General features: G+C 39.3%; 1 protein-coding gene across 2 annotated transcripts in view; it reads right to left on the minus strand.

The window, feature by feature from the left end:
- Positions 1 to 26,799, minus strand: part of LOC140486214 (pyruvate dehydrogenase (acetyl-transferring) kinase isozyme 3, mitochondrial) — a 71,752-nt gene that overhangs the window by 43,571 nt on the left and 1,382 nt on the right. For both annotated transcript variants that reach the window (XM_072585041.1, XM_072585040.1), the window contains exons 2-3: positions 10,240 to 10,381; positions 1,087 to 1,158 (exon numbers count right to left, since the gene is read on the minus strand). In XM_072585041.1, the coding sequence (XP_072441142.1) occupies positions 1,087 to 1,158; positions 10,240 to 10,381 (214 nt within the window). The remainder of the gene's footprint in view (positions 1 to 1,086; positions 1,159 to 10,239; positions 10,382 to 26,799) is intronic.

Here is a 26,799-nt window from a genome sequence, read left to right on the forward strand (position 1 = left end):
TGGAATTCCATCCCTAATGGTATTGTGGGTCAACCCACAGCAGGTGGACTGCAGCAGTTCAAGAAGACAGCTCACCACCAACTTCTCAAGGGCAAACAGGGAGGGGCTATAAATGCTGGCCAGCCAGCACTACCCACATCCCACAAATGAATGAATTTTAAAAAAATAATCTTTTACTGCTATTCTTGTAAATTTAAGCGTATTGAAAGTCATGTTGTCTGTACAATTATTCATTCCAAACTGCAGTTACCCATCATCTCTGTAGTAACTGAACTACTTTGCTTCAAAAATCAATCACCACCTCAAATTTGAATGGTCATCCTCATACTGAAGGCCAAATACCTCTGTAGTAGTCTTGCCTTTTTGTTTCTATTTCAGGCTACCTGACCCTTTGGGAATTCACCATCTTGGGACATATTTCCATGTTAGAGTGCAAAAAGGTAAAATTTTCAGTCGTATTAGAAAGTTCAGGATTATATCAACATCACAACAAGGTTTTCTAAACTGCACTGGAATACTGGAGGCAATTCTGAGTATATCAGTACAAGCAAGTATAATGCCCGATATATAGTGGGATGTAGGTGGAGCTCAAAGAAGAATTGCAGTGCAGAAAAGGAGAGATATTTCCAAATGCAGGCAAAAGGAATCGGACGCATAAAAACAGTACACTCTATGAAAGGTGTTAACTTAACAATGCAAATCAACTCAAAAAAGGAAAAGATACTATTTCGACATGGCAAATTTGCCATAAGTCCATTCAAAATAGTATCTTATGTTCTATTACTTTACCTTAAGGCAGTTCAGGAAACCTTCAGCAGCAATTCAAGACAGTTCAGAAAGTGTAATCAAAACGTGCACAAGCTCATATTTTGGAAGTCAAAAATATGTTGTCAGCACAATTAGAATAGATTAGGAAGGAGAAGACATTTCTGGCCAAATTACAGATTTTTGAATGTTGTTCAGTCACACATCAATAAGTGGAATGCAAGAACAGAAGACAGCTTTTAAAAGAAAATAGACTGTCAACTGAAAGTTTCTTAATCATGTAGTACTTTGATAGAAATAAAAAACAATTCAGAGTCTTACTCATTCAACACAGGAGGATCTTCAGGCCCTTTGCTCTGAAACTCTAGCAGCTCTAAAAAACTTTGCATATACCTGTAAAAGAGGTGATAAAAAAATGATTTTAGTTGATGGTCACACCATAACAAGTTGCGTTACAACAAGGTTTTCAATGTTTGTGGCAAAATATTCCACTTAATATGCCAAATACTGATTAAAATGGAGTAATTTAACTAATCTCAAAACAAGTTAAGCACAGTTGAAAAATTTACTGTATTTCATTTTCCTTGTAGGTGCAGGCAAATCAACCAAGACAGGTTTCTCAGTCTAGATGTTCCATGAGGAATGGAGGAAGGATAAACTGCAGAGAAACTTGACATGGACATAGAAAACAACAAAGGTTTAAAAAGAAAAATTAGAGTGGCAGACTTAAATCCATAAAAGATAAAATGTCAAATAGGGAGAGAAATGGGCAAGCTGTGACTGGAAGTTCAGGGTCATATCACTATCAGTAATTTGGTACTGGCATTTGAGGTTCAGCAAGGGTCAAGCTCTTGCCATCTGTAAATGAAGTCACAGCACAAAAGGAGGCTATTCCGCCCACCTTGTCAGCTCCCACCACGCTTTGTGGCTCTTCAACTTTACCCACACAGATTCTATACCTTTCAATCTTATATCACTTCTTGCTAGCAATTAAATTTAATTTCTTACTAACAAGGCAGGCTGCCAACTACCTGCCTTTTTGACAGAATGCTCATCCTTGAACATTTAGTTCTCAGCTCTGATACTCTTGCAGCCAATTCTGTGATGCCTACAACATTGTATCGACCAATTTCAATCGGCACTACAAACTCATTTACCTGGTTTCGTATACTGTGCGCATCAAAGTACAATACCTTCAGTGCTGCATTGACTGCCCTGCTTCTCATTGTTGTCCCCTTATTCGCTGTGCCTAAAGTTAAGATTCCTGACCCTTACCATACTCTGTCTTATTACTTGTTCTGGAAACTTTAAAGGACCTCTCCTGAGCCTTCCCCTATTTAACTTGGACCTCTGGAAAAGGTGGCTGGAGATGTAGTAAGGAGAAACAAAGAAATGATGGAGGAACTGACTACTAACTCTGCATCAGTTTTCATGGTAGAAGACATCAGTAGCATACCAGAACCCCTGCAGAGTCAAGGGGTAGAGGTTAGTGTAGTGACCATCACTACGAAGGTGGTGCTAGGGAAGCTGAAAGGTCTGAAGAAGACTAAATCGCCCTGACCAGATGGACAACGCAGTGTTCTGAAAGAGAAAGCTGAGGAGATTATCGAGGCACAGAGAATCCCAGAAGATAAGAAATGACTAATGTAACATCACTGTTTAAGGGAGGGAGACAGATGATGGGAAATTGCAGGCTGTTGGCCTGAGCTCGGTTATTGGTAAGATTTTAGTGTCCGTTATTAAGGATGAGACTATGAGATACTTGGGAGTGCATGATAAAACAAGTCTGAGTCATCACAGCTTTGCCAAGGTGAGGTCATGCCTAATAAATCTGTTGTTAGAATTCTTTGAGGAGGTAACAAGCAAGTTAGATAAAAGGAATGCCAACTGATTTAATCTATTTATACTTCCAGAAGGCCTTTGACAAGATGCTACATAGAGCCCATGGTGTTAAAGCCAACACACTGGCATCGATAAAGGATTGGTTGACTTACAGAAGGCAGAGAATGGCAATAAAGGGGCTTTTATCAGCTGGTGACCAGGGGAGTTCTGCTGGAGTCAGTGTTGGGACAACAACTATTCACATTATACATTAATTATCTGTATAAAGGAATTGTTGTTTCAGTTGCATTTAATACAAAGGTAGGTGGAGGGTGAGGTAGTGTTCAGGAAGTGAGGAGGCTGCAGAACGAGTCGGACAGGCTAAGAGAGTGGGTAAAGAAATGACAGTTGGAATTTAATATGGGAAAGCGTGATGTGTATTTTGATAGGAAGAAGAGGCATAGACTATTTTCCAAATGGGGAAAGACTTTGGAAATCTGAAGCACAATAGAATTTATGACTCCTAGTTCAGGATTTTCTTAATGTCTAAACGTGTGTTTAATGGACAACTGGGAAGGCAAATGGAATGTTAAAATTCACTTCAAAAGGGCTAGAACACAAAAGCAGGGATACACTGCTGAGGGTGTAAAATGCCCTGGTCAGACCACATTTGGAATATTTTGACCAGTTTTGGACCCCATATCTAAGGAAGGATGTGTTGGTGCTGGAGAACATCTGCAGGAGGTGTGCAACAATGAAGGATGGGAATGAAGGGTTTGTCATATAAGGGGCAGTTGAGCACTTTGGATCTGTACTCAATGGAGTTCAGAAGGATGCTGGCAGATCTCATTGAAACATTAAGTACCAAGAGGCCTTGAATTGGAGAAGATGTTTCCATTAAGACAAGAGCCTGGAACACCAGGGAACAGCATCAGAGTGAAGGGACAATCCCCAAGAACAGGGAAGGAATTTCTTCAGTCAGAAGGTGGTGAATCTCTGAAATTCATTGCTGCAGAAGGCTATGGAGGCCAAGTCAGTGAGAAACTTTAAGACAGAGATTGTTAGATTCTTGATTGGTAAGGGGATCAAACATTATAGGGAGAAAGCAGGAAAATGGGTTTGAGGGACATATCAGCCATGATCTTTTGGCAGAGTAGACTCAATGGGCAGAATGCTCATATATTTTGTGGTCTTTGGTAAAGTTATTTAATTGCTCCCACTTCCTTGCTCTTCCTCTATTTTTCTGTATTTTCTCTCTCCTTCAGCTACTTAGTGAATTCTATTTCAAACATTATTATTGAATCTGCTTTTACCACCATTTCAGGCAGTGCACTGGAGACCACGCAACATGCTGTATCTGATTCTCTTGTCAATCATTTTAAACCCTTATAAAGGGTGACCACAGCATTCGTGCTTTAGTATTCTACACTTATTAACAAAGCAAAGATTCCATGTATTTCACAATTCTTCTTCAACAATCCTGCTATCCTCAAGGACTTTGGTAGAAACATTCTAAAAGATCCCTGTTCCTACTTAACCCCAGGATAATACCTTATTCCATTATTTTCTAAGCTTTGTATCATTCACAGACTTTCAAACTATTCTGTATATCCACATCCAGGTAATTAATGTTATCAAAAAGTCATCTTACTAAAGTCCTTGGGAAGTACCAAAAAAAGCAGTACTGTCCGCTATCCATGCGTTTCCCAATTCAGAATCCACTGTTCATTTAATCCCAATTTTACCAGATCTACATGCTGTACCATGCGCTGGAAGTTCAGATACAAATCAACAGCAAAATCCCCATTTTTTTTCTATTAATTCAAAAAAAAATTGATGAAGTCATATTAATACAATTTGCCTTTCACAATTTTTTCTTGGCTTCCAATCATTATCCCACCCTCATCAAATGCAAATTCATTTTGTCCATGATTGTCTGCAAATATTTCTCCAAACAGTGATGGTTGATTGGCTTCTAGTCGCAAAGCTTATTCCTTCCATTTGTTTAGGTTTAATATTTGTAGTTGATCAATTGTCCAGTACCATCCTATATACACCAAAGAATTATAAAACTGTGGCCAAAGCCATTGCAATTTCCACCTAAACAGCCCTTAGTGACTTCAAATGCATCTCATTCATATGATATTTCAACTTTTGAAGACTGGATTTTTTAATTACATTTTTATCTTAACCAACATCATTACTCCCTCTTCCTTTATTGGCAGCATTCTCCTTTCTAGTGAAGACAGATGCATGGTACTAATTAAATAGCATAACAAAATAATGCAGATTCTTAAGCTCTGATGTAGGGTCATTCATGCAAAGCAGCTGGCAAGCACAAAGCAGATTTTAATCTGAGATGGTTGAAGCCTCAACCCCAAGCCTTTGCTGAACCCCATTTTTATTTGCTAATTAGTTGCATCTTGACTTTGACTAACTTTATATTTATGCGCTTTTCAAATATTTTTGGAAGTCTTGTGGCACAGTGGAAAGCATGCCTACATCTGAGGGGAGACTCAATAGTCACTGAAGATGTGTACGTAACACAGCCAAATGGGTTGGTTATTAACATGTAATTTCTTCCAACATAATCAAGGGTAGGGGGTAAGAGTGGGAGAATTTCCAAATGTCGGAAACAAATTGTTGGAGCTTGTACCATCACTATCCATAGCCCCATAAGATAAAAGTCTGTAAAAGTTGTCACTGCCTTGAACTCAGATTGATTAGACAGACAACTGGTCTAGTTCAGATTAGTACCATCATGAGGTTCACTCCAGGCTAGCTGAATGGATTCTGGACTTGATTCCTTTCCCCATCTGTGGTGGAGATTGTGTTACTGTGAATTGGATTTGCCTTTGAGCAAAGAACTAACCAAGTAAATACATCAGAGTCATAGAGATGTACAGCATGGAAACAGACCCTTCGGTCCAACCCGTCCATGCTGACCAGATATCCCGACCCAATCTAGTCCTACATGCCAGCACCCGGCCCATATCCCTCCAAACTCTTCCTATTCATATACCCATCCAAATGCCTCTTAAATGTTGCAATTGTACCAGCCTCCACCACATCCTCTGGCAGCTCATTCCATACACGTACCACCCTCTGCGTGAAAACGTTGCCCCTTAGGTCTCTTTTGTATCTTTCCCCTCTCACCCTAAACCTATGCCCTCTAGTTCTGGACTCCCCACCCCATGGAAAATACTTTGCCTATTTATCCTATCCATGTCCCTCATAATTTTGTAAACCTCCATAAGGTCACCCCTCAGCCTCCGACGCTCCAGGGAAAACAGCCCCAGCCTGTTCAGCGTCTCCCTGTAGCTCAGATCCTCCAACCTTGGCAACATCCTTGTAAATCTTTTCTGAACCGTTTCAAGTTTCACAACATCTTTTTGTTCTTTGTTGAGCTGTTTGCCCCTTTCACTGCCTCTTCCAACCTCCTCTCTAATATTTTTATACTCAGCTTCTTTACTATATTTTTAATTGTAACCTCCATTATTCAGACAATTCTTTCTTTGGATGCCCTTCCTCTTTCCCAAATAGTAATGTGTTTCTCTGTACTTAAATCTCCTCTTTAACAATTCCAAAAGTATATGATGTAACCACAATGTTTTTGTTTCCGCTGTTAACAAGTCAACTGCAGACAGTGACCAGACTTCAATTGGTGACCATTTATTTGAGAACCAGATGAAGGCAACATTCCAGCAGCTATGACACCTTGGTTCCTTGTGTTGTCTGGTTACGTCTTTCCAATTCCCTTGGGGAGATGGTAGTATAGTGATAACTACAATAACCCAGATAGCTAGACTAATGTTCTAGGAAAAGAAAACAAAGAACTGCAGATGCTGGAGATCTGAAACAAACCAAAACAGAAGTTGCTGGATAAACTCAGCAGGTCTTGTACCATCTACAGATAGAAAACAGAGTTAAAGTTTGACAGTTGTATTTGGTACAAGGCACATTAAATTTGTTTTCTCTCCGCAGATGCTGCCACATCTGTTGAGTTTCTCCAGCAATTTCGGTTTTTGTTTGTTAATATTCCAGGAACATGAGTTCAAATCCTACCATGACATTTGTAGAATTTAAATTCAATTTGTAAATATTAAAAATCTGCTAAACTTACCTGGTCTGCCGTATCTGTGACTTCAGCCCCACAGTTAAATGACTGACTCTTAATTGCATCCTGAAATAGCCTAGCAAGCAGTTTAGTTCAAGGACAGTTTGGGAAAGGTTACAATTGCTGCTCTTGTGGTCAAATGGTGCAGTGGTATTGTCCCCATCTGTTAGCCAGAAGATCCAGGTTCAAGCCCATCTGGTCCTGAGGTGTGTAACAGCATGTCACAGAATCTCTACAGTGCAGATAGAGGCGAGTTAACCCATTGAGTCTACATTGACCCTCCAAAAAGCTTCCAACCCAGACCCACTGACCACCCACCCCTCTTGCCACAACCTTGCATTAACCTTGGCTAAAACCACCTCACCTGCACATCCACAAATACCATGGGGCAATTTACCATGGTCAATCCACCTAATCTGCACATGGTTGGACTGTGGCAGGAAACCTGAGCACCTGGTTAAAACCCACACAAACATGAGGAGAATAGGCAAACTCCACACAGATAATTGCCTGAAGTTAGAACCTAGGAGAAAGTGAGGACTGCAGATGCTGGAGATCAGAGCTGAAAATGTGCTGCTGGAAAAGCGCAGCAGGTCAGGCAGCATCCAAGGAGGAGAATCGACGTTTCGGGCATGAGCCCTTCTTCAGGACCTGGGTCGCTGGCCAACCACTGTGCTGCCCTTAAATGATGAGAAATTAGTTCCTGGGTGACCTCAAACCAGCAGCCTTATGCTTAACAGCCGATCATGCTAATCCATTGAGCAAGAGACAGACTTAGTTAAAACATTTATGCTGTCAAGCCCCTTAAGAATATGTTTCAAAAAGATCAAGGAGTAGAATCCCAACCTACTTAGCCTTTGCCATAAGACAATCCTTCCAGACCAGGAATCATCCTAGTCCAACAGGTTGATTAAAATTACTGCAATTGCTGGCTAAACCAGTGAATAAAGAATAAGGAAAACAAAAGGGAGTTGCAATCATTTTATGAAAAGATATTTTGGGAGTTCAATAAAAGCCTTACTGGAATCCTTTGAATTCACAATGCCCAACCTCAGCAAGTACACACAGTACATTATGTTGAAATCTCAAACAAACCTTTCACTCACTGCTGCACCCAAATTCACAACTCTCACAAAGTTACAAAAGACCCCGAAAGCGTATCCAACTTTCTCCATGCACTACGTCAATCTTCTTTGCCTGGGTACTAGTGCTCGGTAATACTTTTGACAAATCCCTCAGACAACAACTTACTATACTAGGTAGGTGCCTTCAGTGGTATTTGGTGAGACAAGAATATATACCTTGGATCTATAGATCTTAGAAGCAGCACAATTTTCAAGGTCAATGTCCCTCTTGTGAGGTTGGTATGCTGACAGAACCACCTCAAGATCTAATGGTATCACATTTTACTCCTATTTAGTTCACTGTACCAAAACATTTAGATTAAATTATTTTGAATCTCAGGAAACTGTATACCTGTATGAATGCTGGTGTAAGTAATGCATTCTTGGAATTGACTGGAGTTATGAATTGGAAGAATGTGCATTTCCTCATAGCACTTCTAATTTAACATGAGCAATTCACAATGTACATATAAACAAACAAACTGGGAGTTGGAGTAGGCCATTTGGCAATGCAAGTCTGCACCAACATTCAATAACATAATGGTTGATTTTATACTTCAATCTTATCTTCTTGCTTTTTTTAAAATCATAAACCCATAATTCCCCAGTACCCCCAAAAAATCTTTCAACCCCTATCAGAGTACACTCTTCGATGAAGAAAAGGGGATTGAGGGGAGCTTAGAGAATTCCAAAGATTCATAACTCTTTGAATGAAGAAATTTCTCATCTCTTTCCTAAATGGTCAACTGATTATTCTGAAACTATGACTCCACAGTCTGGAGGTCCCATGATTGAATCAGATTGCCTCTCATTTTTTTAACCTCCATGGTATAAAGGGCCTAGGTGACAGTCACAGATGGAAAGTCATCTACTCCTGAAGCTTCCAGCTTCTCTCTAAAATGTCCTGCTAATGTTTGTCCAATCCTAAATCAGTTAAATATTCATATGCACCAACATCTGGAACTCAGTTTTTGGTCAGTCATGGAAGATCGAGCTTTTGTAAAAGCATGACTGAGAAATCTGATAGCCCCGTGACTGTCTTCAGATGTCTTTAAACTTCCAACCCCAACACAATTGAAATAATTGCATGTTAATTAAGAGCTGGAAGTTGCTAACGGCCATTTTAGTAAAGACACTAGGCACTTTGCATGCGCAAGTAAATGGCTTTCCCCTTATTTGAGGGTCTCTCTGCAATACACAGTTGCTCAACTCCAGACCAGGTGCAATCCTAAAACCAGGTTTGACAATGTCCTCCAGACTCACAATCAAAATAGTTAGGTCACAAAATAAAGGACCATTTTGCTGAAGTAAAGTGTCTGTGCTCATCTCTCTCTCTCTCCCCCCGCCAAGCTTCTTCATTGTGAGCAAGGTGTTGAACACCAGCACTCTTCTTCACATTTTGATATGCAAAGCATTATTTTTTTTTCAATGTCCAGATTAGAGAGAATACAACAGGACAATGCAATTCTTGAAATTCTTATTGGACTATAGTGCAGTGTAGCTTCTGATCTTCCACGAACACTCTGCCATGTTGGCAAACAGCTGCAGAAGTGAAATAACACACGCACTATCACATAACCACAAGATTATGCAATGCAATGAAATTTTCTCTCCGCCTGTCATTCTATGGAATATCCCAGTGAATGAAAGACACAAAAAAAGAAAGAATATGGTTTACCACTACAAGATTAAAATGTCACTTTTGGTGAGACATAAGCAAGTACCTGAAAAACTTGAAAGAAAAGTTCTGTCGCTTTCATTTTAGTTTGCAAGACTATTATTAAACAAACAGCACACTTTCCGCTCACATTTTAAAATTAGTATTTGCTGAAAAGGCGATATCCTAAAAAATACTTTGATTCTGAACTGAGAATTTTATCGTTCTGAATGTGAAAAAAGTATAAACATACTTAAGGCATATTGATTTGACTATTAAAAGAATCACATCAAAAAGAAAAATTTGTGAAACTTAATGCCAATTAATTTCTCATTTAAAATCTGAAATCTGAAATGTCCATACGATATTACACTTAGAAATAGATGACATATCAGTTAATGTAAATTATTGCATCCCATATTTATTGTGGGACAATCATGTCAGAAAAAATTACACAGGATAAAGAAAATAAATTGATGTTTTTCTACCATATACCTTTAAAAGTGTGATGTATGTTGACAAAATGAGTCATCTGTTGATATCAATGAGCCTTACGTTCAAATTGCTCATGTATAAATTTTAATACAATTTTAATACAATTTCCCAAGTGCATGGCTTTACCAGTGACCACATTAATGTACTCTGCACAAAAATTGAGTTTTAAATAGATTCCAAGTACAGAAATTTCTCTGCACTGGTATTAGAGCACATTTCATCTTATTCCTGTTCATCTCTCACATATGGTATTCACTTACCAGCTCTGGACGAGTCGCACAGAGGGTCTGCTGAGCAGGTTATCAGGCAATAAGTTCACTTCTCTCATGGTGTTGGCCAATCGAACTGGTAGCTCCTTTCGTAAGAACATAAAAGAAGTCTTTTCACATGCATTATCACGACCTAATGAAAATGAAAAGGGAATTAAATATTTGAGATTCCTGATGTCGGATTGTAAAAACAGGCATCTTAAATAGCCACTCAATTTTTGTGCGGGATTTGACTCCTTATATGGATTCACACTGGAAAGTGGTTAGATAAAATGTATTTGGGCAATCTTCATGCACTTTGAATCTCGACTGCAAAAACAAAAACAATGCAATCAAATACAGCATGCCAGGCCTGGGCCCTGTTCCCAGCTATTTTCTAATTCCCTTCCACCACAATATCCAACATCAGTTTTTTTGGTGTCAGAATTGACATTAAATTAGAAGGGGAGCAAAGCGTTTTCATTTAGACTGGCTTTTAGCTCTTTATGCCACAGAGTGCAAAACAATTGATAGTGACAACAGACAACTTGCAGATAGCAATATCCCAAAAATGGCAGTTAGACAATTGACCATTAGTGAAGCAAATCTGGTTGTGACCCATAATATTAATTTGCTACTCCATAAATATACACACCAATATTTGTTAGAGTAGTGCAATTCAGTGAAGCAGGTAAGACTTTACTTTAAAAGCTGTGAAAATAATTGTTTTCCAAATTAAAATATTATTCTGGATGTAAACACCATATTACAATGCATTTAACTATTTTTCCAAACTTTAAATTCATCAATGCCATTGCCTGTCAAACCAGAAATCTCAACAGTAAGAGGTTAGCATTTAAAAAACTATTGAAGGGTGTCAATTAATTTTTTCTAAAAATATCCTAATACTAACATAAAAGCAAAATACTGTAAATTCAAAATTAAAGCAATTTTTATGTATTGATTTTGGAAGATATGGACAATGCTAGCTGGCCAGCATTTCTTGCCTGTCCCTAGTTATTGCCTGTGCCATGTTGTCCTTGGATAGTTTGCAGCAATTAGTACATCTGAATGGCTTACTACGCCATTTCACAAGGCAATTGAGAGTCAACCACATTGCTGTGGGTCTGGAGTCACATGTAGGACAGACCAGGTAAGGATTTCTTTCCCTGAAGGACATTAGTGAAACAGATGAGTTTTTCTGACAATAATTTCATGGTCATCACTAGATTCTTAATTCCAGGTTTTGTTTTTTTAAAAATTTAATTCAAATTCCAACATTTCCTCTAGCAGGATTCAAACCTGGGTTGCCAGAACATTACCTGAGTCTCCAGATTTATAGTCTAGCAACAATACCACTAGGCCATCGCTTTCCTTAACTGTTGAAACTGTAAACAAGTCTGCCAGTAACTATGGCAAAAATCAGGATTAGCATTTTGCATGTTCATTATAATGTTATTAACAATAATTTTTGATCAATGCTGGAGTTCTTTACTACAAACATTAGCATTCCCTTCACCTTCTGTTCCATGACATCTTTGTTTTTTTCATTTCTCCCATCCTCTACAGCGTATCCCAGCTTTTCATTTTAGTCTGCCTCCCTGGCTCTAAAATGTTTCAACAGCATAAAACTCATCACACTTCCTAAAATAAAAAAAACTGTGGATGCTGGAAATCAAAGAAAAACAGAAATTGCTGGAGAAACTCAGCAGTTCTGGCCACATCTGTGGACAGTCCTGAAGATGGGTCACCGGACCCAAAATATTTACTCTGCCTTCTCTCCAGAGTTTCTCCAGCAATTTCTATTTTTGTTTTACATTGTACTTTTCTTCAGTTCCAAAGAACCATCTTGGATTTGAAACATAATCTCCATTTCTCTTCACCGATCCTGCTAGCGTGTTAAGTTTTTCTGAAGAAGGGTTATATACAAAACATTGACTTCTCAACCTCCTGATGCTGCCTGGCCTGCTGTGTTCTTCCATCTCCTGCCTGTTTACTTTGGATTCCAGCATCTGCAGTTTTTTTTGTCTCCGTTAAGTTTTTATAGCATCTTGTTTTTATGACTCAAATACAAAATTAATCCAACTGAATTTCAACTGCAAAGATACACCCTGATTTCCAATCATACTAATCATTAACCTTCTCAGGTACTAAATAAAACAAAAAGCTGATGATTTTTGCCAAACCTTATTTTACATTTCCATTACTACTTTGATTAATATAGCTGCATCTTTCATTCGTAAGAATCAACTAGCGTACAAGCACACATTTCTTAAGAAGCAAGATGACATTTGCAATCTGATCACACTATAAATATCACTCTGTACTGAAGGTCAATGCTTTGCTGCAAATTTGTTTACAGCAACTGAAGCACAATATATAATACAAGCTAATACTGCATCCAATGCTGGTGTTTACTTTGCACTTACTGATAAAGTTGGTAAAAAAGAAAGCTAACAGAATAAGCAAATAGTTCAGAGACTTGTATACTCAGTATGGGATGGTTATAATAAATGCTGTAAGACAATATCTTTCTAAAATAGTTTCCTTCTGCCATAATGTGGAAATAAATAGTGCTTTGTCATGTTGACTCATACTATACCATGGAAATAAGTTACATTGTGTAATATGTAGCTCGTGAATATTTCAGAAGGCTATATACCAGCATGAGCATGTACAACATTCATGATGACAACCACCTGATGAAGGAGCAGCGCTCCAAAAGCTAGTGCTTCCAATTAAACCTGTTAGACTATTACCTGGTGTTGTGTGATTTTTAGCGTTCATCCAAATTATGGGTTTCCCTATTTCAGCATTACACATTATAGTCATTTGGTCATACAGAACTGGAGTATTACTGAAAAACAAAAGACACAGAGAGATTTTCATCTTACTACCATCAGGAATGCCAATTAGACAAGGACGATGATTGGCTACTGGTCAGACTGTACTTGGTTGAGATAATGCATGGAAAATGCACCCGTTAGATGATGACTGGTAGTTAATTGCTAAGCTCAATTTAAACCAGGCAGCTTGACTCTGATTGGTTCATTCCTCTGAATGGCTGCCACCTCTTTTGAGCAGTTGAAACAGACACATAATGTGTATGCTCAGCCTGCAATATATTGTCACTAACTTTTATAGATGCACCGCAAAAAGCATCCCATCCAGGTGCATAACGGCTTGGTATGGCAACTACTCGGCCCAAGACCATAAGAAGCTACAAAAAGTTGTGTGCACAGCCAAATCCATTGTGGAAGCCAAATGTCCATCTGCAGACACCATCTATACTTCTCGTTGCCACAGAAAAACTACCAAAGACACCTCCCAACTCGGTAATACTCTTTTCCATCAGGCAGATGAGATAGAAGCTTGAACACACATACACACACCAACAGGTTCAAGAATAGCTTCTTCCCTTCTTTTATTAGACTGCTGAACGGACCTCTCTAATTTCAAATCTAATGTTGGCCTTGCTTTTGTGAACCTCCTATGCAGTCTTAATCTTGTGCCTCCCTCATGATCTGTATGCCATTGTTTGATATGATCTGCCTATACTGCTTGCAAAAGAAAATTTTCATAGTATTATCATTGTACTTACTATACTATGAATAATACTAAGTCAAATATTGCATTTATATGTAGCTTCCACAATGTAATGTAGTAATTGCAACAAGGTTAGCCAGGTGGACCTCACTGAGAATGAGTTCCCTGATTGGACCAAATTAATAGCCCCAATCAGGGAGAACTGGCTGACAGATAAGAAAAGGAGTTTTATTATTTCCACCTCTAACTCTATTTTGATTTAATCCCTGCCCTCCCCTTCACTGTTTGATCACACAGCATTGCCCTTTGATGTGAAGGGCACTGCTTGTCACTGGCCACCCGAGTGTTTCCTTTCTTCCTGGTGGTGGAAATTCAATAAAGATTCATACATCTTGTGTCTTTCACTGTGTCTCACACCTGCACACACACAACATGGGTGCTGGAGTAAAAATAAGCACTACCGCAGTTAGGCGGTAGGGTGGGGGTTGAAAAAGATAAAAAAAAGAAAAGAAGTTTTTAAGCACTACGGCAATTAGGTGGTAGTATGGGGGTAAATAAAGAGAAGAAAAAAAACGAGGAGTGTCCAACTGCTTGTTCTGTGGCACTGTGGAGTCCGTGGACCATGTGTATATCGGGTGTGGGCGTTTGCACTCCTTTTTTGATTTTCTCAAAAACCTCCTCCTCTGTTTCTGGCTGCACTTCAGTCCCACGCTCCTGATCTTCGGGCACCCGGTACGGAGGAGGGCAGGTCTGAAGACCTCCTCGTGGGTCTGCTCCTGGGCCTGGCCAAACTGGCCATAAACAGGTCCACGCAGCGGGCCGTGGAGGAGGTCGTTAGGGCCGACTGCCTGCCTATCTTCCACGGTTACGTTAGAGCCCGGGTGTCTCTGGAAAAGGAGCACGCGGTGTCCACCAACACCCTGGAGTTTATCAGGGAGAGGTGGGCGCCGCAGGGAGTGAAGTGCATTATTTCCCCCTCCAACTATTTTGATTTAATCCCTGCCCTCCCCTTCACTGTTTGATCACACAGCATTGCCCTTTGACGTGAAGGGCACTGCTTCTCACTGGCCACTCGGGTGTTTCCTTTCTTCCTGGTGGTGGAAATTTGAATAAAGATTTGTGCACCTGTGTCTCACACCTGCACACACAAAAAAGTTTTTAAGCACTACCACAATTAGGCGGTAGTATGGGGGGGTAAAAAAAAGAAAAAAAACAAGAGTGTCCAACTATTTGTTCTGTGGTGCTGTGGAGTCTGTGCACCATGTATATATTGTGTGTGAGCATTTGCACTCCCTTTTTGATTTTCTTAAAAACCTCTTCCTCTGCTTTTGGTTGCACTTCAGAAAAAAAAAGTAAAAAAAGGAAGAAAAAAAGTAAATAAGTTTTTAAGCACTACCGCAATTAGGCGGTAGTGTGGGAGTAAAGAAAAAAATTTAAAATAAAGAGGAATAGGAGTGTCGGACAGCCTGTTCAATAAAAAATAAGTTTCGTACTGCTGGTAGATGGTAGTGGGGGGGGGGGAAAATAGGAGTGTCTGACCTCTTGTTTACTCTTAAAGAAAAGAAGTTTCAGGTTGTCTGAAGGAGTGGCTCTGAAGGAGTTGTATCAGTGGCAAGGACTCTCCATGTGTAAATACAGGGTAACTTGGTGACAGAACACTGGCCTCTGTGGAGTCATTTCATGTACAAGAGTGGCAAATGTGAGCCACATCAAATCTTAAACTGCGGTCTTTGTAATATTTAGCTTAATCAGGATTACCGAGCAAATACTGTCCAATTGTGGAATCAACTCAAAGAGTTTTGTGAGCGTGAGCCAGTTGAGTAGTCTTTAATCAGAAACAGATACGATGTTGGATTCTGTGCCATTGGTATGGCCTTCCTCACCATTTCAAATACATTTAATCTCTTGTTAAGAATCAGAATTATTCTCTCAAGTTCTTGTAACTGTTATACAATACTATATCTTCTGAATCAAGTCAGCAAAACAAAAATCTAGCTTTGTAGACAAATATTAACTACAGAGTATCGTAACCATATGGATTAGCTTGATTCAATTCACAGAAATTCTGCTCCATAATTAATAGATTTTGGGTTCAAATTCTCTTCTAGCGTTTGACCACATAATTTAGGGTAACACCTCAATGAGATACTGAGGAAGTGCTGCACGATTGATGATCTCTTAAATCAGACACAAGAAGTCACTTTATACTACTTAAAGCGAGAGGTTCAAATTCAACAGTCTTCCCTCAACTAACACCATTCAAGTAGCAATTATTCAATTTCCATTTTCTGGACATTCTGGTGTGTAAGTTGGACAATTTTATTGGACCCAATTTTGCAGCAAGAAGAATGGCATTGATGCATGCCATGAAAAGATTCTGAGTCAAGGGTAAAAAAAGAGCTTGTGATAATAGGTGTTAATACAGGCCTCCAAATTACAGGATATAAATTAAGTAAAGACTTGCCATCAAATTAGAAGCATGAGTAGCTGCATTATTCCTTGAGATTTTTATTATCTTCTTACTAAGTGGGACAAAAACAGAAGAAAGGTTGAAACGGGAACCAATTTCTTAAAACCAATTTGGCATCCCTTCTTGTATGCATATCAAGGACGGATACAAGTGTCGGTGAAGGTAATGCTTAATCCAATGTTGTGTAGTATGAGCAGAGTTAAAGAATCATACAGCACAGAAACAGACCCTTTCACCCCAACCCTCCATGTTGACAGGGTTTTCTAAGCTGAATTAGTCCCATCTGCTTGCATTTGGCTCATATCCCTCTAAACCTTTCTTAGCCATGCAGTGGTCTAAATTTCTTTTAAGTGTTGTAAGCGTATCCACTGCTATCATTCCCTCTGGCAGCTTGTTCTATCTATGCACTACCCTCAGATCCCTTTTATAACTTTCTCCTCTCACCTTAAACCTATGCCCTCTAGATTATTTGATTTTATTTATTTATTTATTACAACTATAGTGAAAAGTGTTGTTCATTGTTGCCAATCCACAGCACCAACTTAAAACACAGAATATATAGCCAGAAAAATAAAACAATAAAGTTCACCTTATATTCTTATCTCAATAAAGTTAGGTGGTCTTTGGAACAATTCCTACTTCTAGCTCAGCCATGGGCCTGGATCCGGGTTCCTTCTCCGCAGTGCCTCGAGTTCCGGCTGCTAAACCAATGACACTGCTGTAATTGTACTTCACTGTGCTGCTGCCACTGGAACAAAGAGTTGCCACTTGCTGGCACCATCGCACTCTGCTGCCATGAGTTGACACTGGGCCGACCGCATTGATGCAGGTGCCACAGAGTTCTGTATTGTAACCAAATTTACCGCCATCGTTACATCACCATCAGGCTCCCAAGCCTAGCCATGCACCTGGAGCCTCAGCTCAGCCTGCGAATCTGAACTACAGGATTAAACCCGGGACCTGCTCCTTTCTCGTCGGAAGACCTTGGGCTGGATGGAGCAGTGTCCGCCTCATCCTGGCATTGCTAGCACCAGACACTTCCTCTTTCAAAACTTGCTTGGCCTTTCCACTTCCTGTGCCCAGACCGTCATTTTCATCCACCATTCCACACAGGGCCCATTCTCACTGATGCTGCTGTAACCAAGGCAAAAAGGCAAGAGAAAAGACTTTAAAGAAAATAGAAAAAAAAGTAAAAAGAAAAATCAGAAAAATGAAAAAAAAGCAAAGCAGACGAAAGTACACAAGCCTCGGGCTCAGTAGTCGGAACGCTGGAACTCTGCCGTCACCAACTTGCTGTCTTGAATGATAGTTGTTGATTCTCCTATCCTGTTGAAAAGACCTTGTCTATTCACTTTATCTATGCCCCTCATAAGTTTATAAATTCCTGTAAGGTCACCCTTCAGCCTCCTACGCTCCAGGGATAAAAGTCCCAGCTTCTCCTTATAACTGAAACCTTCTAGTCCCAGTGACATCCTTGCAAATCTTTTTTTGCACCTTTTCCAGTTTAATAACAGCCTTACAATAGCAGTCTTCCAAATGATGCCGTACCAATGTCTTGTACGGCTGTAACATAACGTCTCAACTCCTATACGCAATCTCTGACTGATGCCAAATGCCTGCACCACATGCTGTCTGTCTGTTATGCCACTTTCAAGGAATTATGTACCTGCACCCTAGGTCTCCCTGTTTGGCAACATTCCCCACGGTTCTACCATGAACTGAACAAGTCCAGCTCTGGCTTGTCTTACCAAAATGGATCATCTTGCATTTATACGAATTAAACTCCATCTGCCATTTCTCAGCCCACTGGCACAGTTGATCAAGGTCCCGTTGTACTCTTAGATAACTTTCTTCACTGTCCACAATACCACCAATTTTGGTGTCATCCACAAACCTACTAACCATTCCTCCTATATTCTCGAGCGGATTGTTTATATATAAATGATGAACAGCAATGGACCCAACACCAATCCTTGCAGCACACTGCTGGTCCTAGGCCTCCAGTCTAAAAAACAACCCTCTATCGCCACCTTGTCTCCTCACATCAAGCCAATTTTCTATACGATTGGCTAGATCTCCCTTGATTCCATATGATCTAACCTTACTAACTAGCCTATGATGCGGAACCGTGTTGAAGGCTTTGTTAAAGTCCATGCAGACATCTATTGTTCTGCCTTCATCTATCTTCTTGATCACCTCTTCAAAAAGCTCAATCAAATCTGTGAGACACAATTTCCCAGACACAAAGCTATGCTAACTATCCCTAATCAGCCCTATCCTGTCTCTCAGAATACCCTGCACCAACTTACTGATGTTAGGCTCACTGGTCGGTAGTTCCCTTGCTTTTCATTGCAGCCTCTTAAATAATGGCACAACATTAGCCACCCTGTTCTGGCACATCACTCCTGGCTGTTGATGATACAAATATCTCCATTAGGGGCCCTGCAATGTCTTTCCTAGCTTTCCACAATGTCCTGTGTTACACTTTATCAGATCCTGAGTACTTATCAACCTTTACTCGTTTTAAGACCTCCAGCACCTCCTCTTCTATAACGTGGACTCTTCACTTCTCCTATTTCCTAGCTTCCATGTCTTTCTCCAGAGTAAATACTGACCAGAAATATTCATTTAGGATCTCACCCATCTCCTGTGGTTCCACACTACACAGCCTCAATGATCTTTAAGGGGCCATATTCTCTCTCTAGTTTCTCTTTTGCCTGTAATACATTTGTACAAATCTCTTTACCCTATCTGCCAAAGCAATCTCATGTCTCATTTTGCCCTTCCAATTTTCTCTTAACTGTAATCCTATACTCCTTAAGGGATTCACTTGATCTCAGCTGTCTATTTCTCATGTATAACTCCTTTTTCTTGACCAGAATCTCAATATCTCCAGTCATCCAGTGCTCCCTGCTCCTGCCAGCCTTGTCCTTCACACTATAAGGAATATGCTGATCCTGAACTTTTGTTATCTTCCTTTTGAAATCTTCCCATTTTCCAGACAGACATTCATTTACTTGCAAACAGGGTCTTCCAATCAACTTTTGAAAATTCTTGTTTAGTACCATCAAAATTGGCCTCATTCCAAAGAACTTTTACTTGTGGACCAGACCTATTGTATTCCATAACCATTTTAAAACTAATATACTGGTCTGAAAACCTTCCTCCATTAACACCTCAGTATTAGTGAAGTGGCAACAATGCAATAAGACTTCAGATTTGTAGTTTTAAAAAAAACCCAGTAAAGAACCAAAAAACAACAATGGATTAGGACAGATATTAAAAGATGCAAGTGAGCTAGGTGAGATATAAAGAGAAAAAAGTGCAGAAGTAAAAGTCAGCATATGAAATAAGCATCCTTACAGAGAGAGAAAACAGGTTACATTTCAGATCTATAGTATTTTTTTCTTCAGAAGCACTTGGCAACAGGATTGATACTATTAAAAAGAGAGATTGCAAAAGTACATTCCATGAAAAAATAAATTGCTAATATTGGTTAAATCCCATGGGATAAAGAGGTTGACTTTCCATGAGACTTTAACCACAACACACACAGTTAACTATGGGTACAAACGTTGATGTTTCGGTAAATTAATACATTTTAAATTGAATATTGTATTTTTGGAAAACAACCATCCATTAATTTAATTGAATAATAAACATGAGTTTTGTGGTGAGCAGTTCGTGATCAGAACACACATACAAAAGGATTCGTTTATTATAAAAGTAGAGGTAAAGGTCGATTCAATTCAACTTAATTCTGTATATGCAGACAGTAATTTGAAATTTATTGCCAAAACTTTCTGAGCAGTTAAGAATTCTGAAATAATTCAATCTACGTGCCGGTCATCAATTTTTGACTGCTAGTCTGCCAATTCAAAATACTATCATAGGCTATTAATGGATCAGGCAAGAGGCCAGAAAGCAACAAACATGATTTGGATTTGGATCACTTGACTTCCGACCTTCCCTCCAGCCTGAGGGATGATGTGGGTTTGGGGGAGGAGGCAAGAATGTTTCTTTATAAGGAAAATCATTTGTCACAGAGTAAATATCTTCTCACCTTGCTGAGAGACTTTTTTTTGACAGAAAAGAGTACTAGATTCCAAGAATTAGGTTTGTTTCTGACCTTCAATAATCTAAAAACCCAAGTTGGAATTTTTTTTCATTTCATTCACTCGATTATGGGCTTTGCTGGATAGGCCAGCATTTATTGCCCATCAGGCAGTTAAGAATCAACACATTGCTGTGGGTCTGGATTCACATACAGGCAGTTTTCTTCCCTAAAAGTCATTAGTGAACTAGACAGCATTTTCCGACAATTGGCAATGGACTCATGGTCATTAATTACAGATTTTTGTTGACTTCAAACTCCATCACCAGCTGTTGCAAAATTTGAACCCAAAACATTATCTGGGGCACGAGGATAATAAAACCACTAGCCCAGCAATAAAACCACTAGGCCAGTCAGCTCCTCTTATCCATATTTAAAAGGGCTACTTGTTTAGTTCACTATGTACATGAAAATCTTAAGTTTCTCACCATGCTTCACTATAAATGGTGACAATGGACTGTGAACCAATAGTTTCTCCTTTTTCTTTCCACAAGAAACCTGGCTAAAATGCTTCTCTAGATTTTTTCCCTTCCCATCAGTGCAATGATACAATAACAAATGCACTTCACCAGGTTACTGTAAAAAAAAAGGAATTAAAATATTCACACAGAATAGTGTAACACAAATCAATGCAGTAGTTTAGGAATTTTTGCACACCAATATGTCCTAAACTACTGCATTAAATTGTTTAAAAATAAAATCACACAACACCAGGTTATAGCCCAACAGGTTTAATTGGAAGCACATTAGTTTTCGGAGCTTTCACCTGATGAAGGAGCGTTGCTCTGAAAGCTAGTGTGCTTCCAATTAAACCTATTGGACTATAACTTGGTGTTGTGTGATTTTTAACTTTGTACACCCCAGTCCAACACCGGCATCTCCAAAGCATTAAATTGTATATGTTACACTATTTAGGAATTATACAATATTTTCTAAAACTGAAAGAAACCATTCAGATCTATTCCATTTGAATGCTCCATATGACCCTTCAACTACCTCAATGTATTCCACTTGATTGAGCTTTCCATCTATTTCTTTCTTTTTCATACTTGCCTAGCTTCCCCTTACACACACAATGATTATTGGACAGAATATATACTTGGCCACAAATTCCAATTTTCCCCACATTACAAGTAAATAAAACTCTGAGTTTGGTAATTTTTGTTTGAAAGGCTACCTTATTTACATATTCCCTAAATTAAGATTCCTCTCAAACTAGAGATCTTTCTTCTACATCATTGCTGTAACAGAAGGCTTTCAAGTTATTAGACAGAAAACCTAACATTCAGATTTACATAAATGATTTGGATGAGAGCATAAGAGGTAGAATTAGTAAGTTTGCAGATAACACCAGAATTGGAGGTGTAGTGGACAGCGAAGAGGGTTACCTCAGATTACAACAGGATCTTGACCAGATGGGCCAATGAGCTGAGAAGTGGCAGATGGAGTTTAATTCAGATAAATGCGAGGTGCTGCATTTTGGGAAAGCAAATCTTAGCAGGACATATACACTTAATGGTAAGGTCCTAGGAAGTGTTGCTAAACAAAGAGACCTTGGAGTGCAGGTTCATAGCTCCTTGAAAGTGGAGTCACAGGTAGATAAGATAGTGAAGAAGACGTTTGGTATACTTTCATTTATAGGTCAGAGTATTGAGTACAGGTGTTGGGAGGTCATGTTGCGGCAGTACAGAACATTGGTTAGGCCACTGTTGGAATATTGCATGCAATTCTGGTCTCCTTCCTATCGGAAAGATGTTGTGAAACTTGAAAGGGTTCAAAAAAGATTTACAAGGATGTTGCCAGGGTTGGAGGAATTGAGCTATAGGGAGAGGCTGGGGCTGTTCTCCCTGGAGTGTCGGAGGCTGAGGGGTGACCGGATAGAGGTTTACAAAATTATGAGGGGCATGGATAGGATTAATAGGCAAAGTCTTTTCCCTGGAGTCGGGGAGTCCAGAACTAGAGGGCATAGGTTTAGGGTGAGAGGGGAAAGATATAAAAGAGACCCAAGAGGCAACTTTTTCATGCAGAGGGTGGTACGTGTATGGAATGAGCTGCCAGAGGATGTGGTAGAGGCTGATTTAATTGCAACAATTAAGAGGCATTTAGATGGGTATATGAATAGAAGGGTTTGGAGGGATATGGGTTAGGTGCTGGCAGGTGGGACTAGATTGGGTTGGGATATTTGGTCAGCATGGACGGGTTGGACCGAAGGGTCTGTTTCTCTATGACTCAATCGAGTATAAACAATGCATTGACCAGTCAGAACAAATGATCAATTCTGTTTTGTAAATGTCATGTAATAATGAAAATGCCCCTTCATTTTAAACAACTCCCAGTCTTCCCAATTCCAGAAATAATATAAAAGAGTACCAGTTTGATCAGTCTTTCTTGATAGATGGACACTTTCAATTCTGGTGTCCTACTTATAAATCTGTTCTGCATTTCCTCCAATGCACCTACATTCTACTTAAAATACATACTTAATACTCAGCCTGTACTTTAAATATGGCCAAATCTGAGTGTATATTAATTTATTCTCTGCTTTTAAATCCTATTTTTAAATCAATTCTAAAACGTAACTTTTATTGCATTATTTATTCCTTTGTTCACCAGTGTTGATACTTCTAATCAGTTATGGATATGCTTTCCTAGATCTCATCAATTTAGACTAACTTTCCAAGAAATAGATGGTTTCTTTGTATCTCCTACCAAAATCATTACCACGGTTATTGATATTAAAATTCATTTGCCATTTCGGAATGCACTGGATGTTTTTTGGGCATCTTTGATTTTGTAACACCTTCCTTTATATTAAGTATTAACAACCATAAATTCTGATACTCTACTTCAAATGTAAGGTAGAATGTTCTGGAACAGCTGTGAATTACTACATTCAAAATGTAGAATTTTAAATAAACCGCAATTGAAACAGAAGATGAACTTACAAATCTGTCACGTTTTTAAAAAAAAATAATTCATAGGACGTAGTGTTGCTGGCTGGGCCAGCAGTTATTGCCGATCTTCAGCATAGCTTGATTAGAGATTTGTGAGGGGCAGGTCATGCCTCACAATCCTTACTGAATTCTTTGAGGACGTAACAAAACACATTGAAAAAGATAGAGCAGTGGATGTGGGGTATATGGATTTTAGCAAGGCATTTGATAAAGTTCCCCATGGTATGCTCATTCAGAAAGTAAGGAGGCATAGGATACAGGGAAATTTGGCTTACTGGATACAGAATTGGCTGGCCCATAAGACAGAGGGTGATAGTAGATGGAAAGTATTCAGTCTGGGGCTTGGTGACCAGTGGTATTCTGCAGGGATCTGTTCAGGGAGCTCTGCTCTTTGTGATTTTTATAAATAACTTGGATGAGAAAATGGAAGGGTAGGTTAGTATGTTTGCCGATGGCACGAAGGTCGGTGGAGTTGTAGATATTGGGGAGGGCTGTTGGAGGTTGCAACAGGACATTGACAGGATCCAGAGCTGGGCTGAGGAGTGGTAGATGGAGTTCAACCTGGAAAAGTGTCAAGTATTCATTTTGGAAGGTCCAATTTGAATGCAGATTACAGGGTAAAGTCAAGAGTCTTGGCAGAGTGGAGGAACAGAGGGGTGTTGGGGTTCACACCCATGGATCTCTCAAAGTTGCCACCCAAATTGATAGGGCCGTTAAGGCGGCGTATGGTGTGTTGGCTTTCATTAGCTGGGGAATGTAGTTTAAGAGCCTCAAAATTATGCTGCAGATCTATAAAGCCGTTGTTAGACGACACTTGGAATATTATGTTCAGTTCTGGTTGCCTCATTATGGGAAGGATGTGGAAGCTTTAGGAGGGTGTAGGGCAGATGTATCTTTATGAAGAAAGGTTGAGAGAGCTAGGGCTTTTCTCAATGGAATGAAGAAGGCTGAAAAGTAACTTGATAGAGATGTACAAGATGATGAGAGGCATAGAGTGGTTAGCCAGAGACGTTTTCCCAGGGTGGAAATTGCTATCATGAGGGGGCATAATTTAAGGTGATTAGAGGAAGACCTATGGGAGATGTCAGAAGTAGGTTCTTTACACAGAGTGGTGGGTGCATGGAATGCACTGTCAGCAGTGGTAGGAGAGTCAGATACGTTTGGGACATTTAAGCCACTCTTGGATCGGCACATGGATGATAGTGAAATGAAGGGTATGTTGGTTACTTTAATCTTAGAGTAGGATAAAAGGTTGGCACAACATCAAGGGCCAAAGAGCCTGTACTGTGGTCCTGTTCGGTATTCAGTTTCCCTTGAGAAGGTAATGGTGAGCTGCCTTCTTGAGTTGCTACAGTCCATGAGCTGCAGGTAGACCCACAATGCCATTAGGGAAGTATTTCCAGGATTTTAATCCAACAACAACATTAAGGGAACAGTGATATATTTCTAAGGCTGGATGGTAAGTGGCTTGGAGGGGAACTTGTGGGTTGCAATGTTCCCATGTATCTGCTTATGTAATTTATTCTCAAACATCCACAAATTATCACAGAACACATGGTTATTTAAGAAAACAAAAACTGGCTTGCTTCCCTATATGCAACAATTGCAATGTCACACAAAAAAAGTATCGTGCTAACGCTCTTGACTTTGAGACAGAAGGTCATGGATTCAATGCCCACTGTAAAATTTGTGTATAATCTGATCTGACACAGCTGTTCAGTACTGAAGGAGTGCTGTACTGTCAGAGTCTGCTGTTTGCTTCTTAGGTGGCTATAAAAGATCTAATGGCACCAAAGAAATTGTCGAGCTTTCACTTGGAGACCTTGTCAATAACTCATCCTCAATTAACAACTGAGAAACAGGTTAACTGGTGAGCAAATCCAAGGAACAAGTTAAATTCTCTGCATGCAGATGACATTGATCTGTACACTTACATTCCAAATTTCACACATTTTGGATTCCATTGTTTAGTCTAATCATTTTATAAACAAACATATATAAAAATGGTTTCCTGATGAACAGCTTATGCTCGAAACATCAATTCTCCTGCTCCTCCGATGTTGCCTGATTGGCCATACTTTTCCAGCACCACACTCTCGACTCTATACAGTGTATATGGTTCCTGCCAAGTTACCAAATCATCCCTGGACACTAAGAGTTCTATTTGTGATTTTCAGCTGACATTCAAAAACTGTCTAGCTCAAATACACTGCTGCCATGTTTCTTGACTGTACAGCTTCTAACTTTTCAAATCCTGACCACAAAGTAGGTAAAAGGGAAAAATGTTTTTTTCTTTTGTTTTTGTGTGTAATATTAGGTGATTATCACAGTTTAACACCTAAATATTGCTGATGATAAGTATCCCTTATTCATATCTTGCTGAAAGATATTTTGCCATATTTTACCCATCCATTTTGAGCTATAAGTCCAGCAATGTTTGTTCCTAAACCAAAACATTATCTTTGAACTGTTTCAAGGATCTACCTACGATCCCTTCCTTTTACTTCAATGTCCAGTGTTGTGACATTCCTCTACTGCTTTAGTGAACAAGGAGTTCACATCAGTTCAGATATATTCTTTGGCCCTGACCACTACCTCTACACTCGCCCCAGTTTCAGTTCATCTCAGCTAGTCTCAGATCGAAGCAGATTGTTCACAGCATCAACATCTTACATGACATTAGACTCTTGCTCCTAGCCATCATAATGACAACCTACTTTAACAGGTCTAACTAACTACCTCTGCTTTTATGTCAGCCCATTTGTTGCAAAGGAGGAGATAAACCAGATTAAAATGTATGACCTCATTCTAAGCTGAACATGGCAATATGCAAACTGGAGACAATTTACTGTCTAATACAAGTTAGATGGTTCATGTTAAGATCTTCTGGACTAGTCCCCATCATCTTTCTACATAAAGTAGGGCAGGCAATGGCATAAGATCAGGGCACAAAATCTGAAAAAGTTGAAATCTGAAATAAAGATAATGCTCAATAGGTTTGGTAGCACGTATTCAGAGAGATAAGTGTAAAGTTTTGATGAAATAATCTTCAACCCTTCATAACTTTAAATACCTCTATTAAATCTCCTCATCCTTCTGTGCATTAAGTAGAAATTTGGTTTCTTCCCATCTACCCATCCAAGTATAATCCCTCATCACTACAACTATTGTAAAACTTTTTTTAAAGTCTCTCCTTTAATCTGTCACTGGACCAGGATTGGCTCCTAGTCAAGAGTACAATCGATCAAAGTTCACTTATTCCAAAACAATACCAACTATATAGTACAGTTTAAGATTAAGAGAACATTGCTAAGTTAGTAATGCATTTGTACTATCCATAAAGCAATTATTATCTGTCCAGATGCTGCTGCCTTAGGATTTAGTGCAATTTATCTCAAAGATCATGATTCCTGGCACACACCTGAAGAATTAGCACACGTCATACAGTCATAAAGATGTACAGCAGGGAAACAGACCCTTTGGTATGA

The sequence above is a fragment of the Chiloscyllium punctatum genome, chromosome 15 (assembly GCF_047496795.1).
Source record: "Chiloscyllium punctatum isolate Juve2018m chromosome 15, sChiPun1.3, whole genome shotgun sequence".
Lineage (NCBI taxonomy): Eukaryota > Metazoa > Chordata > Chondrichthyes > Orectolobiformes > Hemiscylliidae > Chiloscyllium > Chiloscyllium punctatum.